Source organism: Pocillopora verrucosa, chromosome 13 (genome assembly GCF_036669915.1).
Source record: "Pocillopora verrucosa isolate sample1 chromosome 13, ASM3666991v2, whole genome shotgun sequence".
Classification (NCBI taxonomy): Eukaryota; Metazoa; Cnidaria; class Anthozoa; order Scleractinia; family Pocilloporidae; genus Pocillopora; species Pocillopora verrucosa.
Genome location: NC_089324.1, coordinates 10,434,335 through 10,452,500, shown reverse-complemented (window position 1 = coordinate 10,452,500; position 18,166 = coordinate 10,434,335). Strand labels below are relative to the sequence as shown.

The 18,166-nt window shown below is 36.7% G+C and overlaps 2 protein-coding genes across 3 annotated transcripts in view; one reads left to right on the top strand and one right to left on the bottom strand.

The window, feature by feature from the left end:
• Positions 1-2,886: 2,886 nt before the first annotated feature.
• Positions 2,887-12,383, bottom strand: LOC131784176 (golgin subfamily A member 6-like protein 22). Its single transcript, XM_059100978.2, has 9 exons — positions 11,401-12,383; positions 10,085-10,320; positions 8,265-8,526; positions 7,743-7,843; positions 7,101-7,328; positions 5,322-6,660; positions 4,445-4,578; positions 4,020-4,191; positions 2,887-3,420 (listed from the first exon to the last, which is right to left on the bottom strand). Exons 1-9 carry the CDS (start codon positions 11,831-11,833, stop codon positions 3,323-3,325), a joined length of 3,003 nt encoding a protein of 1,000 aa, XP_058956961.2. The 5' UTR covers positions 11,834-12,383; the 3' UTR covers positions 2,887-3,322.
• A 192-nt stretch (positions 12,384-12,575) lies between these two features.
• The window catches only part of LOC131784165 (golgin subfamily A member 4), an 18,952-nt gene continuing 13,361 nt past the window's right edge, over positions 12,576-18,166 (top strand). Inside the window, exons 1-3 of one of the 2 annotated variants that reach the window (XM_059100965.2) lie at positions 12,576-13,151; positions 17,173-17,408; positions 18,126-18,166. The exon at positions 18,126-18,166 is cut by the window's right edge and continues 221 nt beyond it. In XM_059100965.2, the coding sequence (XP_058956948.2) occupies positions 12,668-13,151; positions 17,173-17,408; positions 18,126-18,166 (761 nt within the window). In that variant the 5' untranslated portion in view covers positions 12,576-12,667. Of the gene's footprint in view, positions 13,152-14,395; positions 14,628-17,172; positions 17,409-18,125 lie in introns of those variants that run through there. The other variant, XM_066160126.1, reaches the window with a different exon arrangement.

Genomic DNA, 18,166 nt, shown 5'->3' with positions numbered 1-18,166 from the left:
CGTTAGTTGTTACATTAATATCTCGTGCACTTTTAGTTTTCCTTGTTACCCGATTGTTACGTTAGTATCTTCTACACTTTTAGTTTTCCTTGTTACTCGATTGTCACGTTAGTATCTCGTGCACTTTTAGTTTTCCTTGTTACCTGAATGTTACGTAAGTATCCAGAGCACTTTTAGTTTTCCTTGCTACTCGATTGTTACGTTAGTCTCCTACGCACTTTAAGTTTTCCTTGATACCCGAATGTTACGTTAGTATCTCGCGCACTTTTAGTTTTTCTTGTTACTCGATTGTTACGTTAGTATCTCGTACACTTTTAGTTTTCCTTGTTACTCGATTGTTACGTTAGTATCTCGCACACTTCTAGTTTTCCTTGTTACTCGATTGCTATGTTAGTATCTCGCGCAATTTTCGTTTTCCTCGTTACCCGATTGTTACGTTTGTATCTCGCGCTTTTTTAGTTATTCTTTTCACTCGATTGTTACGTTAGTATCTCGCGCACTTTTAGTTTTTCTTGTTTCCCGATTGTTACGCTAGTATCTCGCGCACTTTTAGTTTTTCTTGTTACCCGATTGTTACGTTAGTATCTCACGCACTTTTAGTTTTCCTTGTTACCCGATTGTGCGTTAGTATCTCGCACACTTTTAGTTTTCCTTGTTACTAAATTTTTACGTAAGTATCTCGTACACTTTTAGTTTTTCTTGTTACCCGATTGTTACATTAGTATCTCGCGCACTTTTAGTTTTCCTTGTTACCCGATTGTTACGTTAGTATCTCGTATACTTTTAGATTTCCTTGTTACCCGATTGTTACGTTAGTATCTCGCGCACTTTTAGTTTTTCTTGTTACCCGATTGTTACGTTAGTATCTCGTACACTTTTAGTTTTCCTTGTTACTCGATTGTTACGTTAGTATCTGGTGCACTTTTAGTTTCTCTTGTTACCCGAATGTTACGTTAGTATCTCGTGCACTTTTAGTTTTCCTTGTTACCTGAATGTTACGTTTGTATCTCGTACACCTTTAGTTTTCCTTTTTACCCGATTGTTACGTTAGTATCTCGTACACTTTCAGTTTTCCTTGTTACCCGATTGTTACGTTAGTATCTCGTACACTTTCAGTTTTCCTTGTTACCTGAATGTTACGTTAGTGTCTAGAACACTTTTAGTTTTTCTTGTTACTAAAATTTTACGTTAGTATCTCGTACACTTTTAGTTTTCCTAGTTAACCGATTGTTACGTTAGTATCTCGCGCAATTTTAGTTTTCCTTGTTACCCAAATGTTACGTTAGTATCTAAACACTTTTAGTTTTCCTTGTTGCCCGATTGTAACGTTAGTATCTCGTGCACTTTTAGTTTTTCTTGTCACTCGATTGTTATGTGAGTATCTCGCGCAATTTTAGATTTCCTTGTTACCTGAATGTTACGTTAGTATCTAGAACACTTTCAGTTTTTCTTGTTACTAAAATTTTACGTTAGTATCTCGTACACTTTTAGTTTTCCTAGTTAACCGATTGTTACGTTAGTATCTCGCGCAATTTTAGTTTTCCTTGTTACCCGCATGTTACGTTAGTATCTAAACACTTTTAGTTTTCCTTGTTGCCCGATTGTAATGTTAGTATCTGGTGCACTTTTAGTTTTTCTTGTCACTCTATTGTTATGTGAGTATCTCGCGCAATTTTCGTTTTCCTCGTTACCCGATTGTTACGTTTGTATCTCGCGCTTTTTTAGTTATTCTTTTCACTCGATTGTTACGTTAGTATCTCGCGCACTTTAAGTTTTTCTTGTTTCCCGATTGTTACGTTAGTATTACGCGCACTTTTAGTCTTTCTTGTTACCCGATTGTTACGTTAGTATCTCACGCACTTTTAGTTTTCCTTGTTACCCGATTGTTACGTTAGTATCTCGCACACTTTTAGTTTTCCTTGTTACTAAATTTTTACGTTAGTATCAAGTACACTTTTAGTTTTTCTTGTTACCCGATTGTTACATTAGTATCTCGCGCACTTTTAGTTTTCCTTGTTACCCGATTGTTACGTTAGTATCTCGTATACTTTTAGTTTTCCTTGTTACCCGATTGTTACGTTAGTATCTCGTATACTTTTAGTTTCCATGTTACCCGATTGTTACGTTAGTATCTCGCGCACTTTTAGTTTTTCTTGTTTCTCGATTGTTACGTTAGTATCTCGCGCACTTTTAGTTTTCCTTGTTACCCGACTGTTACGTTAGTATCTCGTACACTTTTAGTTTTCCTTGTTACCCGATTGTTACGTTAGTATCTCGTACACTTTTAGTTTTCCTTGTTATCCGATTTTTACGTTAGTATCTCGTACACTTTTAGTTTTCCTTGTTACCCGATTGTTACGTCAGTATCTTGTACACTTTTAGTTTTCTTTGTTACCCGATTGTTACGTTAGTATCTCGTACACTTTTAGTTTTCCTTGTTACCCGATTGTTACGTTAGTATCTTGTACACTTTTAGTTTTCCTTGTTATCCGATTTTTACGTTAGTATCTCGTACACTTTTAGTTTTCCTTGTTACCCGATTGTTACGTCAGTATCTTGTACACTTTTAGTTTTCTTTGTTACCCGATTGTTACGTTAGTATCTCGTACACTTTTAGTTTTTCTTGTTACCTGATTGTTACGTTAGTATCTAGAACACTTTAAGTTTTCCTTGTTACCCGATTGTTTCGTATGTATCTCGAACACTTTTAGTTTTCCTTGTTACCCGATTGTTACGTTAGTATCTCGTACACTTTCAGTTTTCCTGGTTACCTGAATGTTATGTTAGTATCTAGAACACTTTTACGTATTTCTGCCTGACCCCCCATATTAACAGAAAGGACACAAGGAAAGGACAGTTACTTCAGGTGATTTAAATTAAATAGTTTATTCTTTTCCTTACAAAAGGGTTTGTTTCTTTGCAGGTGGACGCTTTTATGACGAGAAAGTTTGACACTATCTCATTTGTAAGTGACTAGCAACGATTGAGTGAAAGTGCTTGTCTCCTCGCTCCCCCCCACACACAGAAAAACAAAACAAAACAAAGCAAAAAAAACATTGGGAGAATTAAGATGGTAAATTGGATGAAAGTAAAGCAGTTTTAAAGAAGAGAAGAACTGTCCTCTCACTCTTGAAAACGTAGATTTCAGATCTTTGCGTATGTAAATAGCGGCATCACATCTGATTTCGGCAAAACTTAGAGTAAGTTTCCCAATTTGGTATATCAAGAAAAATCGAAGTATTACCAAACGCGCGCAAAGTATGCTGTTTGACTGACAAGGTTCAAACGGAAGCGAGGCAATATGTCCACCCAGCCGTTACAATTACTGCATCTTGCATTCTGTCTGATTGCCTGTCGATTTACTTGCCGTTTCTCCCAAAGCCTGCCGTCTCCGACTCTTATCCTGTTGTGTTGAGGCACCTAAAAAACCACAAAAAAGATAGGTGAATGTCCGGTAGACCATGTTTGATATGCTTGGAAGCGAGTCAGGAGACTGGGTCTAATGCACGAGGGCGAGGCTCGTTGTAAAATAAGAGCAAAACAAGCAAACAACCTAAACGACGTTAAGTTCTACAAATACACTGAGAGATTATTAAAATCCCAAAGATGAGTAAATCCACAGTCGTTGTTCTTTCTAATTTATGATTCCATAACTTTACATGATCTGTACATTTCTTTGTGTTTCGGACAACCAACAATCGAGAGGTTGATTTAAAAATATCGTGTAAACGTTTATTTAGTGACATTTTTTCCCTTCTCCTTATTTTGATTAATATCCAAGTCATTTAACATTAATTTCTATGACCCATCTACTCAATTTTTAGGACTTTCTATAATTGAGAAGTGATATGATGAAATTCCATGATTTCCAGAGTTTGCCACGACCTGTACGAACTCTTGATCGTGGAACGCTTATTTTGTCTCAAGAAAATGAGCTTTGCTGTCGGAAAACTGACCGCGAACAAACGTCTGTGCAAATTTTTGCCACAAATGTGGTCTATTTATGATATTTTTCTCACTTGGCATCTTTTGATTGTTGTGTCTTGGCAACTGACTCCTCCCAGGTTTAGGGATCTTTGGCCTTGGACCCTGCGGTATGTTGACAGACTTTGTCTTCCGTGGCGACAGGGGCATCTCCGGAGGGAAGAACTGTCCCCTTGGGGGAACACAAGTGGACACATGACTTTCTGCCTGGAAAAATAGAGAGAAAAAGAGCAAATCAATATGTTGTTCATTTTTTTACAAGAATCGGATCACATTCTTAACGTTTTTTTATCTTTATATCAGAACCAGAGCTTACTAATTGACTTTTTTTAGTGTTGCCGAAAATCAAGCGATAGCCCAGTCGCTACCTCTCTTTGTTCGTTTATAGGATGTTCATTCCTTGGTACTACACCACTTTATACTTGCTGCACGACTTGCTGCTTCGACAAATCTTACTCACCCCGTCTTTCGTGAATGTAGGCTGAACAGCTTTCATGGCTGCACTGCGGGTTTTCACCGCTGTGGAGGTACTCTGGCGGTCTGCCTCATTGCCGCTGGATACATGTCGTCTCTTGGCGATTCTGACATCTGACGCTATAGTGAAAGAGAACATCAAGAAAATTGTAAAGATAAGCAATGCTTCCCTAAAAAGGACATTCCTTCGCAGTATGTATGATAATACATCTCACGTCTCTTCTTTGACAAGTTCTGTCGTCCAAATAAATGTGCCAGTCTTTAAACTAGGAGACTATTCTAGAACAAAATATTTTAGTATATATAGTAACAAATTATGGAGGGTTAAGAAAAATTTTTTTCATAATTATTTAATTAACCAGTGGTGCTAAGAAAGTTCCCTTGGCTAAATAAATGCTTCTTACGAACAACAAAAGGCGATGTCTATGAGGCGAAAGAAAAGAGTAAAAAACCAAACTAAAGTTGACGATGACCGCATCTTGTAAGACATGGAATAAGGTATGTTTAGCATCACAAATTGGTTTGATGTTATTGGGAGGATGGAATACTCATTGACGGTCCCAATAAAAAAAAACTATGAATGATTGACTAAATTAGTGCGATTTTGCAGGCGCTTACGATTATCTGCGCGTGTATAGTTTTGAGTCCTGCCATTTAAGTAGGTTGGTAAAAAAACTAGACACCAATTTTTTATGGCCTATAGGCTATACAGGATGTTGCAATTATACCGAAAATGGCCACTCTCCAAACACAAAGAGCAGCAAAGCAAAACCAATACATTGCTGGAATACTTGTGACACTCAGCCAGAAAATTTCTCTTGTGGACATGCATTTACATTGTTCAGTATTAAAACAGCACACACCTTGCTGGCCTGCCCTTTTCTTGGTGTCGACAGAACCATTTGGTTTATAAATTCCTCTTTTATTCGCCTCAACGTGCACATCCGTAACTCTTTCTTCGAGTGGCAAACTTTCCTTCGTGGATATGGTCTGCCGCTGTGTTCTGCTTGTTGATGCTGAGGACGTTTCCCGCGTGGCAGCCGCCTGTGTAGTGACGGTTGTAGGGGACTTGATTTCTAGGTTGGATAAGGATTTAGCGAGTGGCGAGAGAAGAATATCTCCTTTTACGAAACTCACTCCAGAGGGCTTGGATGAACTTGATCCATCTGAACTTTTTCCAGCACCAGCATTGTCTGTGCAAGGTGATGCAGCGTTCTTGTCCCAGCTGAGTTTTTCTAGCTTGTTTGCAAGTTTTAGATTGGTGGCGAAAGCTTTCCTCTGGTTTGCAATGGTTTTCCATTTTTTAACTTCGCTTTCTGTTTGGTTAAGCTGTTCTTTAACCTGCTTTAGCTCTTTACACTTTTCCTCGAAATTCTTTTCCGTCTTATCGAGTTTGTTTTTCAGATCTTTACACGAAAACGTCAGTTCGACTAGATTAGTTTTCTTATCTTTGATGGATTCTTCATTCTCTTTAACAGCAAGCTGCAGTAATCTCTTCACCTCAGCCAGCTCCTGGTTTTTCTCCTTGACACAATTCTGCTCTTTTTCAAGAATTCCTCTCATTTCCTCGACAATGTTTGACAATTCCTTCTTTTCTTTCTCTTCTTTTCCTAGCTTTACCTCAAGTTCGCGGACTTTCTTCAAAGATATTTCTGTATAAAATTTTTCTTGCATCATCGAGGCATCTTTCTCTTGTTCAAGACGACCTTTTTCTTCTCTGAGGTTCTCTAACTGTTCCTTCATATAGTCACATTGTTGCTGCAGCTCTGTCACAACCTGAGCTGATTTACTGAGCTCCTCCCCTAAAGAGGCCACCGTCATTGATAACTCATTTCTCTCGTCAACCAGGCCTAAAACTAGAGATTCCTTTGTTTGCAATTTTTCCTCAAGTTTAGTTGATTCAGAGCGCAGAAAGTCAACTCTATGCGATAAAGCTTCTTCTCTACCTTCCGTCTCGAGTTTCTTTTCTTCGCGAATCCGTCCTAAATCCTTCCGCAGTGAGGAGTTTACATCTTCGAGTTCTTTCATCCTTGATTCAAGCCCGTTGCATTTCTCTTTCAAGTGACTTACATTTAGGCGTTCTTCGTTCAAATCGGAGATGTACTGTTGAATTTTCCCGTTACTATAAATTCCGGAATTCCACAGCTTCTTTTCTTCTTCAAATTCTCTGTCCCTTTCCTCGGCTGCCTCGAGGAGTACATTCTAAAAAGACAGAACGACAGTTCTCTGGTCTTGTGATCAAAATAAACTTGTCAGTTTGCATTAATTCAAAGAATAGAATACGGTAATGGTTCTAAGGCTTCCCTAACAGGAATCTTTTCAACCCAAATAAAAAGACCCGCACTCTTGAATAAGATCGATGCGATCAACAAAAGTATCAAATGGTGGTAGGGGTGTAAGAATTTAATTTTCTTCGACTTTTATCAGTAATTTTTCTTAATTATATTTTCTGACATGTCTGAAACATATTTCTTTCTTCACCCTGAGTAAGCAAATGGGTTCCTACCTTTACAAGTGGTGATTACCGAATATACGTAAAGGAAACAGAAGAGAGTCCCTAAAATGTTTAAATTTTGTTACGGCGATGGTAATCAGAGAAGTAAGCAGGCAATCAACGTGAACAACCAGAAAAATTCAATTACCTTTTCTTGTTGTAAACTTTTAAGATTGTGTCGCAACTGATTTAGTAAGGATTCCATCTCTTGTAGTTCTTTGTCTTTACAAGTCAGTTTGTACTCTAGAATACCGACCTCGTTGTTAAACGTCTGTTCTTGTTGCAAGGCAAACTCTCTGGCTGCCTCAACAATCTTTTGTCTCTCTCTTTCAAGCCATTTGTCTGTATCCTGTCTTTCTGCTCGAAGAACTGCCAGCTAAATGAAAGATAAAGACATGATGGACTTTACTCTCGTGCTATTTAATTCTTACCATAAAATCTAACACCACAGACAATTGATGCACTGAAGCCGATATCTATTTCATATTTCCTAAGGCTGTGGATTTTTCTGCATGTAGGGCACCTGACATGAGATATTGATTAGTCTGTAACTAAGTAAATTTTGGCAAAAAAACATGTAACTTCCAAAAGGTGAAACCTAAGCAATAACAATAAAGAAAAATATCCAAGTAGCTAATCAGAACTGAAAGAACGGTCTGAAACGCAACCTCCTTCTCAGGGTCGTCTCCCTGCTCCCTCGAAAAAGGAAGGAAGAGAGAGGAGCCTGGGAAGGAGGTTGTCTACTATGCAGAAAAACCATATTGCCTAGTTCGATAAAACAGATACCTACCTCTTTCTCTGCTTCATTCAAAGCATCCTTCATGTTTTCCACTAGTTCACAATGTGTAGTTAGTTCATGCAGTCTACCCCCCAGAGTTTCCTTCTCTTGCTCTGAAGTGTGTGGAGGGTCACAATAATTATACAAAATTTAGTCAACCATTTGTAATACACTCAAGTACAGTAACCCAACAGGTACCAGAAGATAAAAACAATAAACAGCCTTCATTTTTACATTTTCCACTGCTTGAATAAATACATCATTTAAATCAGATTTTAAAGAAAATTTTATCAGTTCAGAACATAAGATTTGCTCCATGGACAAACCACAAAATATAATCCTGCAAAATCATCATAGTATGCCATATATCATAATGTACAACATGTAAATATTGGTGGCTTGTCACACTTACAGCACCACTCACATGTATTGCAGCACCTGCTTCCATACCAAGTGCATGTTATACCATGAAATTACCTGCACTTGAAACACATGTGCTGTTACAGTATGCTTCAATATCACTGTATTACTTACCTAAGGCTTCTATGTTAGTATTTGCTTCATTTGGCTGAGACTTGATTTTGTATATCTCTGACAGTTTTGTGCTCATCTCTTTAATGTCATGTTCCTTTTTATGGAGGCATTCAGACATTTCACTCATTTCTCTCAGCTTATCCTTCATTTCTGAGTCCTTTGCTTCTAGTTTCTCAGTTGCCAAAGCTAGCTCACTGGTTTTATATTTTAACTCTTGTTGTACAGTAATGTCCTTAATTTCTGAAGTAGAGGGCATAGATACCTGAAAATTTTATAGAAGACAAAAATGAGATGTAGATTTAGCTGTAAGCACACACTATGAATACATACATGCATTTTGAAGTGATTTTATCCCTTTGGCAAAAACAAATTCCACACGCAAGATGCTTTTCAACAGGTACTGTTACAGTAGCTTATGTATGATATTTCTGGCAAACTGCATCATTCTACAGTGAGCAACTTTTTCCAGCCATTTTCAGACTAAATGAAAACATTTGCATTTAATATGAACAAGTTCGATTGATTCAAGGAGGATGGTAAAAGTAAACAAATTATTTTTTCCTACCATGGGTTTTTATCATATCCAGGGCATGCTTAAATTCTACTGTTCAAAGTCTAAGTGTATCAGATTTGACATGGTTTGATGCTACTCTGGTTTACAGATTTAATTAATGTAACCAAAGAAGTTACAATTCATAGACCCAACATTTCGACACCCCTGTCTTGTGCCTTCATCATCCACCCCTGATGAACACACTAGATAGGAGTGTTGAAACATTGGGTCTATGAATTGTAACTTCTTTGGCTACATTCATTAAATCTGTAAACCAGAGTAGCATCAAACCATGTCTGATTGTCCACCTGGTTGCCATATTAACTTTAATATATTGTATCAGATTTGTATAGTTATAGTATCTTTACATTGTTAAATATTGGAGCAATCAGGATTTTTAAAATAAGGTGGCAACTAGTGCATTTCACTGAATGCCTGCGGTGCAATTTGCAGAATGATAGCAAAACATTACAAGCATACCAAGTAGTGCTTACTCTTTATCACAAACCAGCTTCTGCAAACCTTAACAACAACCCTGAAGCATTCACTGAAATAATGGCTGGATACCTCAGCCTGAAACATCTTGACCTTTCCAACATTGCTTAGCACAATGAAAATACTTTATAAGAAAAAGCAACTCTAGCTCTTGTATGTAACAGGCACTCTTGGGATGATTGAAATTTCTTATTAAAATATAAGAGAAAATGGAGGAGAGAAAAGTCATCAGAAATCCCCTAGTATATAAGTATATAGTTTTTAGAATATCTATTTACCATATCTATTATTCATTTGTGATATTTAGACAGGCTGACCCAGTTCAGTTTTAAAACTGGTTTAACTATTGTAGGGGTCTGTACAAACAGTAACAAGGCCAGACTAAAATCATGTACATGAACTGCTGATTAATTGATCTTCACAGCAGTGATTTTCACTACTGCTTCAAGTAGTGTTCATCATGAAGCAAACATCACTCTTACATTCATTTCTTTATTTGCATTTCGTTAAAATGATATACAGTCATTCATTCATCATTTCACTGGTTTATTACGAACAAACATAATGACCTGCTCCCCATTGGCTTGTTAGCTCAGTAAACTAAAGCACTGCACTGGTATCACAGAGGTCATGAGTTCAACTCTGGTACAGGCCTAAATTTTTTTCAGACGTTATTTTTATCACTGGTTAAGTAGTGTTCATTACTCCAAAGATCACTCTTGCATTCGAGTGAAGTATGTGCTATAAACCTATAATTGTATTTTCACCATACCTTGTTACTGACTTTCAAAGAATTGGCATTTAGTTCAAGCAGTTCTTTTCCAATCTTCTGGCACTGTTCTCTCTCCATTTGAAGGTTTGCTTCTATTTCCTTTAGCTTTTTTTCCTGATTAAATTCCCACTCCATTTCAGACTCAAAACCAGATGAGCTCTTCTGCTCTCTTGAATCTGGTTCTTCTCTCAGTCTTTTCAGTTGACTTTCTAATGCTTCAACTCTTTCTTTGTGATCTTAAAAGAAAACCAGTATCAATTAAATAGTTACTTTAACAACTGCAGGTCAGGTCTTGGGTAACAATACTATATAACCCTGCTACTTTGAACTGCCAAGAAAAGCAAACAAGACAGTGTAAGGTACCCCTCAGTTCAAGCAAGCTCATCATAAATGAATGAAAAAAAAACACACACGCATTTCAGGAGAAATGCTCTAATGTTCAAGTGCAATGTGTCTAAGTCTAAGAGTTCCTAACATGAAAAAAAGAAAAAAAGCCTAACTTTGATAAGGATTAACCAAAATTGTCCATCATTCTTTCCTAGACTCCTCCTTTTTACTTGTAAAAAGTGACCAGATGATGGGGTAAACTAGCTTTATAAAGCCAACTAATTTTTATTTGCCAAGCTCTGGGCTAAAACAACATCTGAACACTGACTTTCCCTTTGTGATTGCCTTAAAATGTGACTGCCAGAACAAGTATGTTTCTCAACTAGGAAGTATAAATGACTAACAGTACATTATCCAGCCTGGATCATCCTGGATAGCAACAGAAAGTCACACAAATATACAAACACTTCTTAATAACAACAAGTACAGTGTACCTTAAAGGGCATTTAAAATAATACTACCCGAAACCTCTACTACATGTACAGGTATGTTAACAGTTTTAAGAATGAAGTTATGTTTCAAAATCTATCATCATTATAATTATAGGCTTAATCATCAGGCTGGGCTCTAAGACAAACAATCAGTAAGAGTCTGAAGATGATTGCCTTGTAGAGGGATGTCCATTGAGATCAAATTCAAACAAGGAAATATATATTTTCTCTCTTTTGTTAAAGAATCTGTCCCTTGAATTTCGCTACAAATAGTTTAGAAGCATTGGGAAACACTTAACTCAGCAAAATTGATCTTTTCCTCTCTGAAATAGACCTGATTTAACAACGTCTTGAAATTAACTTTAAGAAAAGTTAAAATCAGTGTACGAGACATAAGTTAAATTTGTTGTATAAGTAATTTTTAGAGGAAAAGTTTGGAATAAGGACTGCAACATTTTAAATTATTACACTGTACATGCCCTGCAAAGCAGATCTTACCGGCGAGTTGTCTCTGCAGTTGGTTATTTGCATCGTTTGATTCGGTCAAATCCGCCGTCTGTTTTTCAACTTTTTCCACAAACTGGTTATGATCGTGCTGTAAATTATCCAAAACATTTGTCAATCGAAGTTCCAGACAACGAATCTGGGCTTCCTTTGCATTCAAATCGTGAAAAGTCTCTTCTCGATTTTGCCCTAACTCTTGAGTTGATTTAGCCAGGAAATTATTTTCTTTTTTCAGAAAGGAAGAGTTTGCGTTCTCGTCATCTGTTAGCCTCTTCTGTTTGTCCAAAGCAGCTTGTAAACTATCCATTTGAAACTGCTTTTGTTTGCAGTCCTTCTGGAACGTTTGACATCTTTGTTCGAGCTCGTACACATTTTTAGTAGCATTGACAGATAGTTCTTGCTTCCCCTCTTCTTCCAACCAAATCATTGCAGAAGGAATGCTCAAAGATCTACAAAAAACTTCCGAAAATCACTACATCGATTGAGAAAATCCCACCGTAACTCGATTGCCCAGTATTATTCTTCGATCAGTCGATGACCCTGCGAGAGAATCTAACAGTTGAGATAATTTAAATCAGAGCCATTCTCGACTGTGATTGGTCGATGTCATGTAAATCTTAGTCAAGGAACAGACCGAAAATATCGAATTTCATTCAAACTTCGCCGCACAAAAGGCGAAACTGAACCCTCTCTCAAGTCATTCAACCGTGCGCTTTGATGGGAATCCATCGTTAAACCCTTGAAATTTTCTGTTCTCAGACATAAAAACGGCAATGCTCAACATTCCGAATAAAATAGCCTTTTTGATGTTAAATAAGAATATTCGTAGAGCAATTTTAGTGCGATGATATGAAGCTTTACAACATGCCCATACACTTTAACTGAATTCAAAATCTACAGCATCGTTTGTGTGAGTTGCCTGCAGCATGATTGTTGAGACAACTAGAGTGTAAACAATGCTCATCGGCTGCTTATGGTATCACCAAATTGTTTTGTGTTCCAGGATTTATCAATCATATTTGTCCGGTGGCGAGAGAAGCTGTCCCAGTAGGTTTGCCTCACTTTGAATTTTCTGCGTTTTGGCCAACTAACCAATCAACGATCAAGAATGGCCCCGATTTGAATATCAACTGAGATCAACTGTCATTCACTCACAGGAAATCTGACAACACTACTGGGCTTTCGAATTATGGCGGGATTTTCGTAATCGAAGTAGAGATTTTCAGTAATTTTTCGTAAAGCTTTGAGGCTTCCTTCGGCAATGAGTTGGGCAAAAGAAGAATGGAAGCAAGAATTATCAGCCAATGCTATCAAAAATGTGTACGAGCTTGAGCAAAAATGTGAAACATTCCAGAAGGACTGCAAACAAAGGCAGTTTCAGTTGGACAGTTTACAAGCTGCTTTGGCCAAACAGAAGAAGCTAACAGATGATGAAAAGGCGAACTCTTCCTCTCTAAAGAAAGAGAATCATTCCCTGACTGAATCTATTCAAGAGTTAGAGCGAAATCGAGAAAAGACTCTTCACGATTTGAATGCGAAGGAAGCACAGATTCGTTGCCTTGATGGTAAACTTGCTCGCTGTCAACAGATGCTCGATACGGAAAGTGCCAGTAAACTTCGACTGACAAATGTTTTGGATCATTTGCAGCACGATCATAACCAGCTTGTGGAAAAATATGAAAAACAGATGGCGGATTTGAACAAATCAAAAGAGGCAAATAACCAACTGCAGAGACAACTCGCCGGTAAGATTTTCAGTACAGGGCATGTGTAGTGTATTCATTTAAAATGTTGTACTCCTTACTCCAAAAAAATTTCCCTTAAAAATACATTCAAAATTAACTTATGTCTCATACACTCTCTTTTTTTGTTGTTTTGACGTTTCCAATCCACTGTCTGGTGTCTTTGATGAGGACAGTTTGATTTTTTTATATGGAGAGAAAGAAGAGTTTGAATAATACATGCTGATCATTTGAAGGGTCCATAAGTTTTGAAAAAAAGTAATTAGATTATAAGACAAGTCGTCAAATCAGGTTTACTGTTTTCCAAGTGCTTCTCAACTATTTGTGCTGAAATCCAAGGGACTGCCTATAACAATATAGAGGAAATGTATATTTACTTGTTTTGGTTTTTCTTTTATCATAATTGACATTTAGTAGAAATAAAAGGGGGAATCTGGAAAATTTTGAAAACAACTTTGATTTTTAAGGCTACTCATAAATTTAACCTTGATTTCAAGTCAACCTTGAAATCAACCTTGATTTCAAAAAGAGAGTTGTTACACATTTTCAAAACAACCTTGATTTCAAGACAACTTGAATTTTCACTGGTGAATGATATTCACAATGTCTCAATCGTGAGTTCTGAAGAGGGGTTGTGAATATTATTCTCTGGAACAATTCTCTTGTTGCACCATTGGGGTATTGATTGTTTGTGTGAAGATTTTCAAATATCAATGTTGTATCTTCTCACAAAGAAATTATTGTGTGCCTTGATTTGATCTTCTGTCATAACAGTGTTATCTAATCATTGTGAAAGAAGATTGGCATTGGCATAGGTGCCTGTTTTTTATGAAAAGCTTATTTGATAGGTGATAAGTTATTTCAAACTTGCAGGGACAAGTTTGAAAAAAGATTGTAAGAACTTTCAGGAAAAAATATGTCAATTATTAAAGTTAACCGATTATTCACGGGTGCATGCTTAGTTTTGATAAAATGTTTGTGAACAAAAATCACCTGTCTTTTTGTTTTTACAAAAGCCCATTTGAAGACATCAGAATTGACAACAAAGTTGTTCACCAATGAAAACTGGTCTGGTGCAACAGACAAATTCTGTCACATTAATTTGCATAAAAGCTTTTATTAGTTGTTGCAGACATGGTAAAATATGAACAAGAAACGTATCACAGAATTTTCGATTTATCTTCAAGCTTTTATGCGAAGGATTGTCACAAGATTCCAAATACCAGGGATTTTCCTAATGATGAAAAGATGAAAATGGTGGAAAAATTTCCAGAGCTTGTTCCAGCAGAAGTTGAAAGTCACAGATTTCTCTCATCAAATTGGACCCTTCAGTAAGTGAAGAAAGACAAATGGACTACTTTGGTGTTGATGATGAAACAAAAGAAGTATACACCAGAGGAGTGTGTTCAGTCCAGAAATATGCTGTCAAGTGCTATCAGAAGCATTTACAGAGACTTTTGTTGTATTCCTCCTTGCAAGGTGAATTGCTTTCGCTCTTGAAAGATTTCTATGGTTCATCATTTTCTGCTATATTGTGAAATAACCTCAACATTTCAAGATCGCATGCTTTTTTCTTGATGAAATTTTACAAAATTGTGAAGTAAACTGCCACTGAAATATTTTCAAAAAACTTTTCATGATGGAGAGAAAGAGGTTTGGAAAGAACTGTGAAATTGCTGAAAAAACAACAAATGAATGTGATTGAATCTAATTAAAGGTTATCAATGATATTTGCAATCTAAAGAGCTTTCTCTCTCATATTTTTTATCTTGTATTTAACATGTGGTCAGTGTGATGTGTAGGTGATTAAAAACTTCTTGTAAAAAATTTGCATGTCAAGAAATAAATAGTTAAAAACCATTTGATCTTCTCAAATTCAAATCTTACTTCATCATGTTTACAAGTGGTCCAAGTTTTTTTGCAATAATTTTCCCTGATCTGTTCTCTTATAACTTCAAAGTCAATCTCAGATGAGCTTTTTGCATTATTTCTCAACTGTTTTTTCAGGGAATAATACTGCTCAATCACACACAAAATTGAGTCAAATTCAATGTCATATATTGTTATTTTCAATTGCCTTTGAAAACAACCCACTGACTAACAGCTTCTTTGCCTCAGTGATTGAAATAGTTTTTTCATGTTTTTTAATTTTTTTTATTGAAAGTTTTGCTCCCAACACTAAGTGCTGGTGATGTAAATCCCAGAAAAGCAGCTAACGCCATGGGTGCCCCGCAATAATCCCAATTCCACTCAGAAACCACCATACTGCTTGTTGACAATACAGCCAGTGTTACTCCTGTCACAGGGTATGTTGTGTAGCAAACAGATCTAATTTTCTTTAATTTGCCAAGGATATGTCAGTTGAATTCCACTCAGAAACCACCATACTGCTTGTTGACAATACAGCCAGTGTTACTCCTGTCACAGGGTATGTTGTGTAGCAAACAGATCTAATTTTCTTTAATTTGCCAAGAATATGTCAGTTATGAGAAATCTCACTCTCAGGTTCCTTCTGACAATCACAAATCATCTTCAACCTGAAATCAGCCAGTATTGAATAAATCAGCAGTGCACTAAAGGCCTGGCCAATGGCTTACTGCTCAGCAGCCCGCCCCTTCAGGGTTTGGACCAGAATATTTCAGCAGACATTTTTAAATCATTAAATTATCTATAACTCAAACCTCATTGGCATAACACTGACAGAAGTTAATGATCTCCTTATTCTAGTCAGAAACTTTATATGGACATGATATCATTCCTTGTTGATGTTTTTCTAACATGGGGGTAGGCAAGGAATAATTTACCCTTTCAAACTGGCTCTCAGCAATGTCAAAGCAACCAAGAATGCTTGAGGGCTCCTCATTGAGTGGTTTCCATCCTTGTCCAAAAGATCACAATGGACAAGGTGAATGAAGTTAATTGGCCGATGAGATTTTTCTCTTGTAAATGTTGATCAAACCATGAGTGAAGAAAGATCTCTATTGAGTTTAACTTTCTTTTTCCGAGGATTAAGGATTACCTTTCCTACCCTTTGAATCATTCATTGTAACTTTAAATCCTTTACCTTCAGTTAATAATTTTTACAAGGGCTTTCACAAGGCCCTCAAGAGTGTATTTGCCTGAAGGAATTGTTTCAACACTTACATTGTTTTGTCTATTGGTGATAGATATTTCTCCTCTTCTCTTTAAATTGTACAATGAATTATAGAGAGAACAAGACAACAGTCTGATATAGTTTGATTTAATGAGAGGTTCTCAGAAGCAAACTGTGTAATTATTTGAATCTGCATTAATTGTCCAAACAACCATTTTGATTATAAAAGCAAGAAAATGTTTAACTCTTCAAGTTCCGGCCCTTTGGGGCTTGTGTAGCTAAAATCAGATGAAGTGAGTGAAATTGCAGATAAAGCAAAGACAAAAGCCTGGAATAATTTCAAAGCATGATATCCAAATGCAGACTTGAGTAAGTTCAGTGCACAAGTTTCGTTTGATTATAAAGGACAATCAACAGCTGCAGTTTACTTCAGTCGATCAGGTGAAATTCAAACAAGTGTCTCAAGAGCAGACAGAAGATATTGGGATGGTGACATGAACAAGACACTTTGAATTGGAGGTTTTCCTCTTGAACTCACTCTGAGGCTTTGGCCAGGCACCAAAATGGCTAACTTTATCAAGCAAGCATTAACCATGCAGGCTGGATAATTTACTTGTGGCCATTTATACAGCTGTACTTCTTAGTTTAGAAACATGCCTGTACTAGCAGTCATATTCTAATGCAATATCAGAGAGAAAAACAATTTTTAGAAATTGTTTTAACCCTGTAGTTAGCCCTACCCTTTAGTTTTTTAAAACTGTTTTCTGATTTGTCTGGTAGTTTAAACTATAAGGGGTCCTACATTAGTTCACATTATCGTAGTGATACAGTTTTACCTTCCTGCATGACATGAGTGCAATTTCACCACAAACTATTTTACTGTTGCTTATCTAATGGAAAGTATGGTAAAGAAACTGCTTGTCTTTATAGGTCATAAAGAAAGAGTAAGAGCATTAGAGAGTCAACTGAAAAGACTGGGCGAAGAACCACATGCAAGAGTGCAGAAAAGCTCATCTGGATCAGAATCTGAGTTGGAATGGCATTCTAATCAGGAAAACAAGATCAAGGAAATAGAAGCAAATCTTCAAATGGAGAGAGAACAGCGCCAGAAAATTGAAAAAGAACTACTTGAACTAAAATTCATTCCAGTAAAAGTTGACAGTGAGGTATGATGAAATACAATTATTAGGTTTATAAGTCAGAGTTATTTACCTTGCTGCTTCATGGCTCACTAAATATCCATGACTTGTCACCTCCACTTTGTATTGGCTTAACTTCTCTTGGAACTAAAGACAATGTATATTTACACTGACATGGTTTATTCTCACTAAAAATTGGTTGAAGCAGGGCCACTGGGACCTCTGCCTTTTTTAGGGAGGCTTTTGTACAAAAATGGAGTTCAAAGAAAGGGCTACTGCACCCCAAAAAGTATTAAAACTTATTAGTATAGTCCAGTTGGTATTAATAAAACCAAAGATGAGAAAAGCAATAGAGACATTTGGAGGTCATTAAGTTCAAAGTGAGTTTTCTACATCTGCAGCTTTTCATATTGATATTGTCAATTATGTGTTCAAGTACTTTAACAAAGAAATAAAGTACTTTGAAATACTCTTTTTTTTCATCAGGCACAATTTTAGGTGCCCCATGTGATACTCTGAAGCAATATTTTTTTTTCCAAATTGCAGAAATCCCACCAAAGCTGAGCTCTAGAATAAACCAGGGCTGTGTCAATGTAACTTTTTAATCATAGCCAGCGTGTTTCTCAGGGTAATCAGTGAATTGCACCAGTTGCTGGCTTACTTTGGGAAACTTGAATGTTAAAATATATGATAAGAATGCTCACAGCTAGATTGACTTACTTTTTACTGCTATAAATTTTTCAGGTATATTTGCCTTCTACTTCAGAAATTAAAGACTCCTCTGT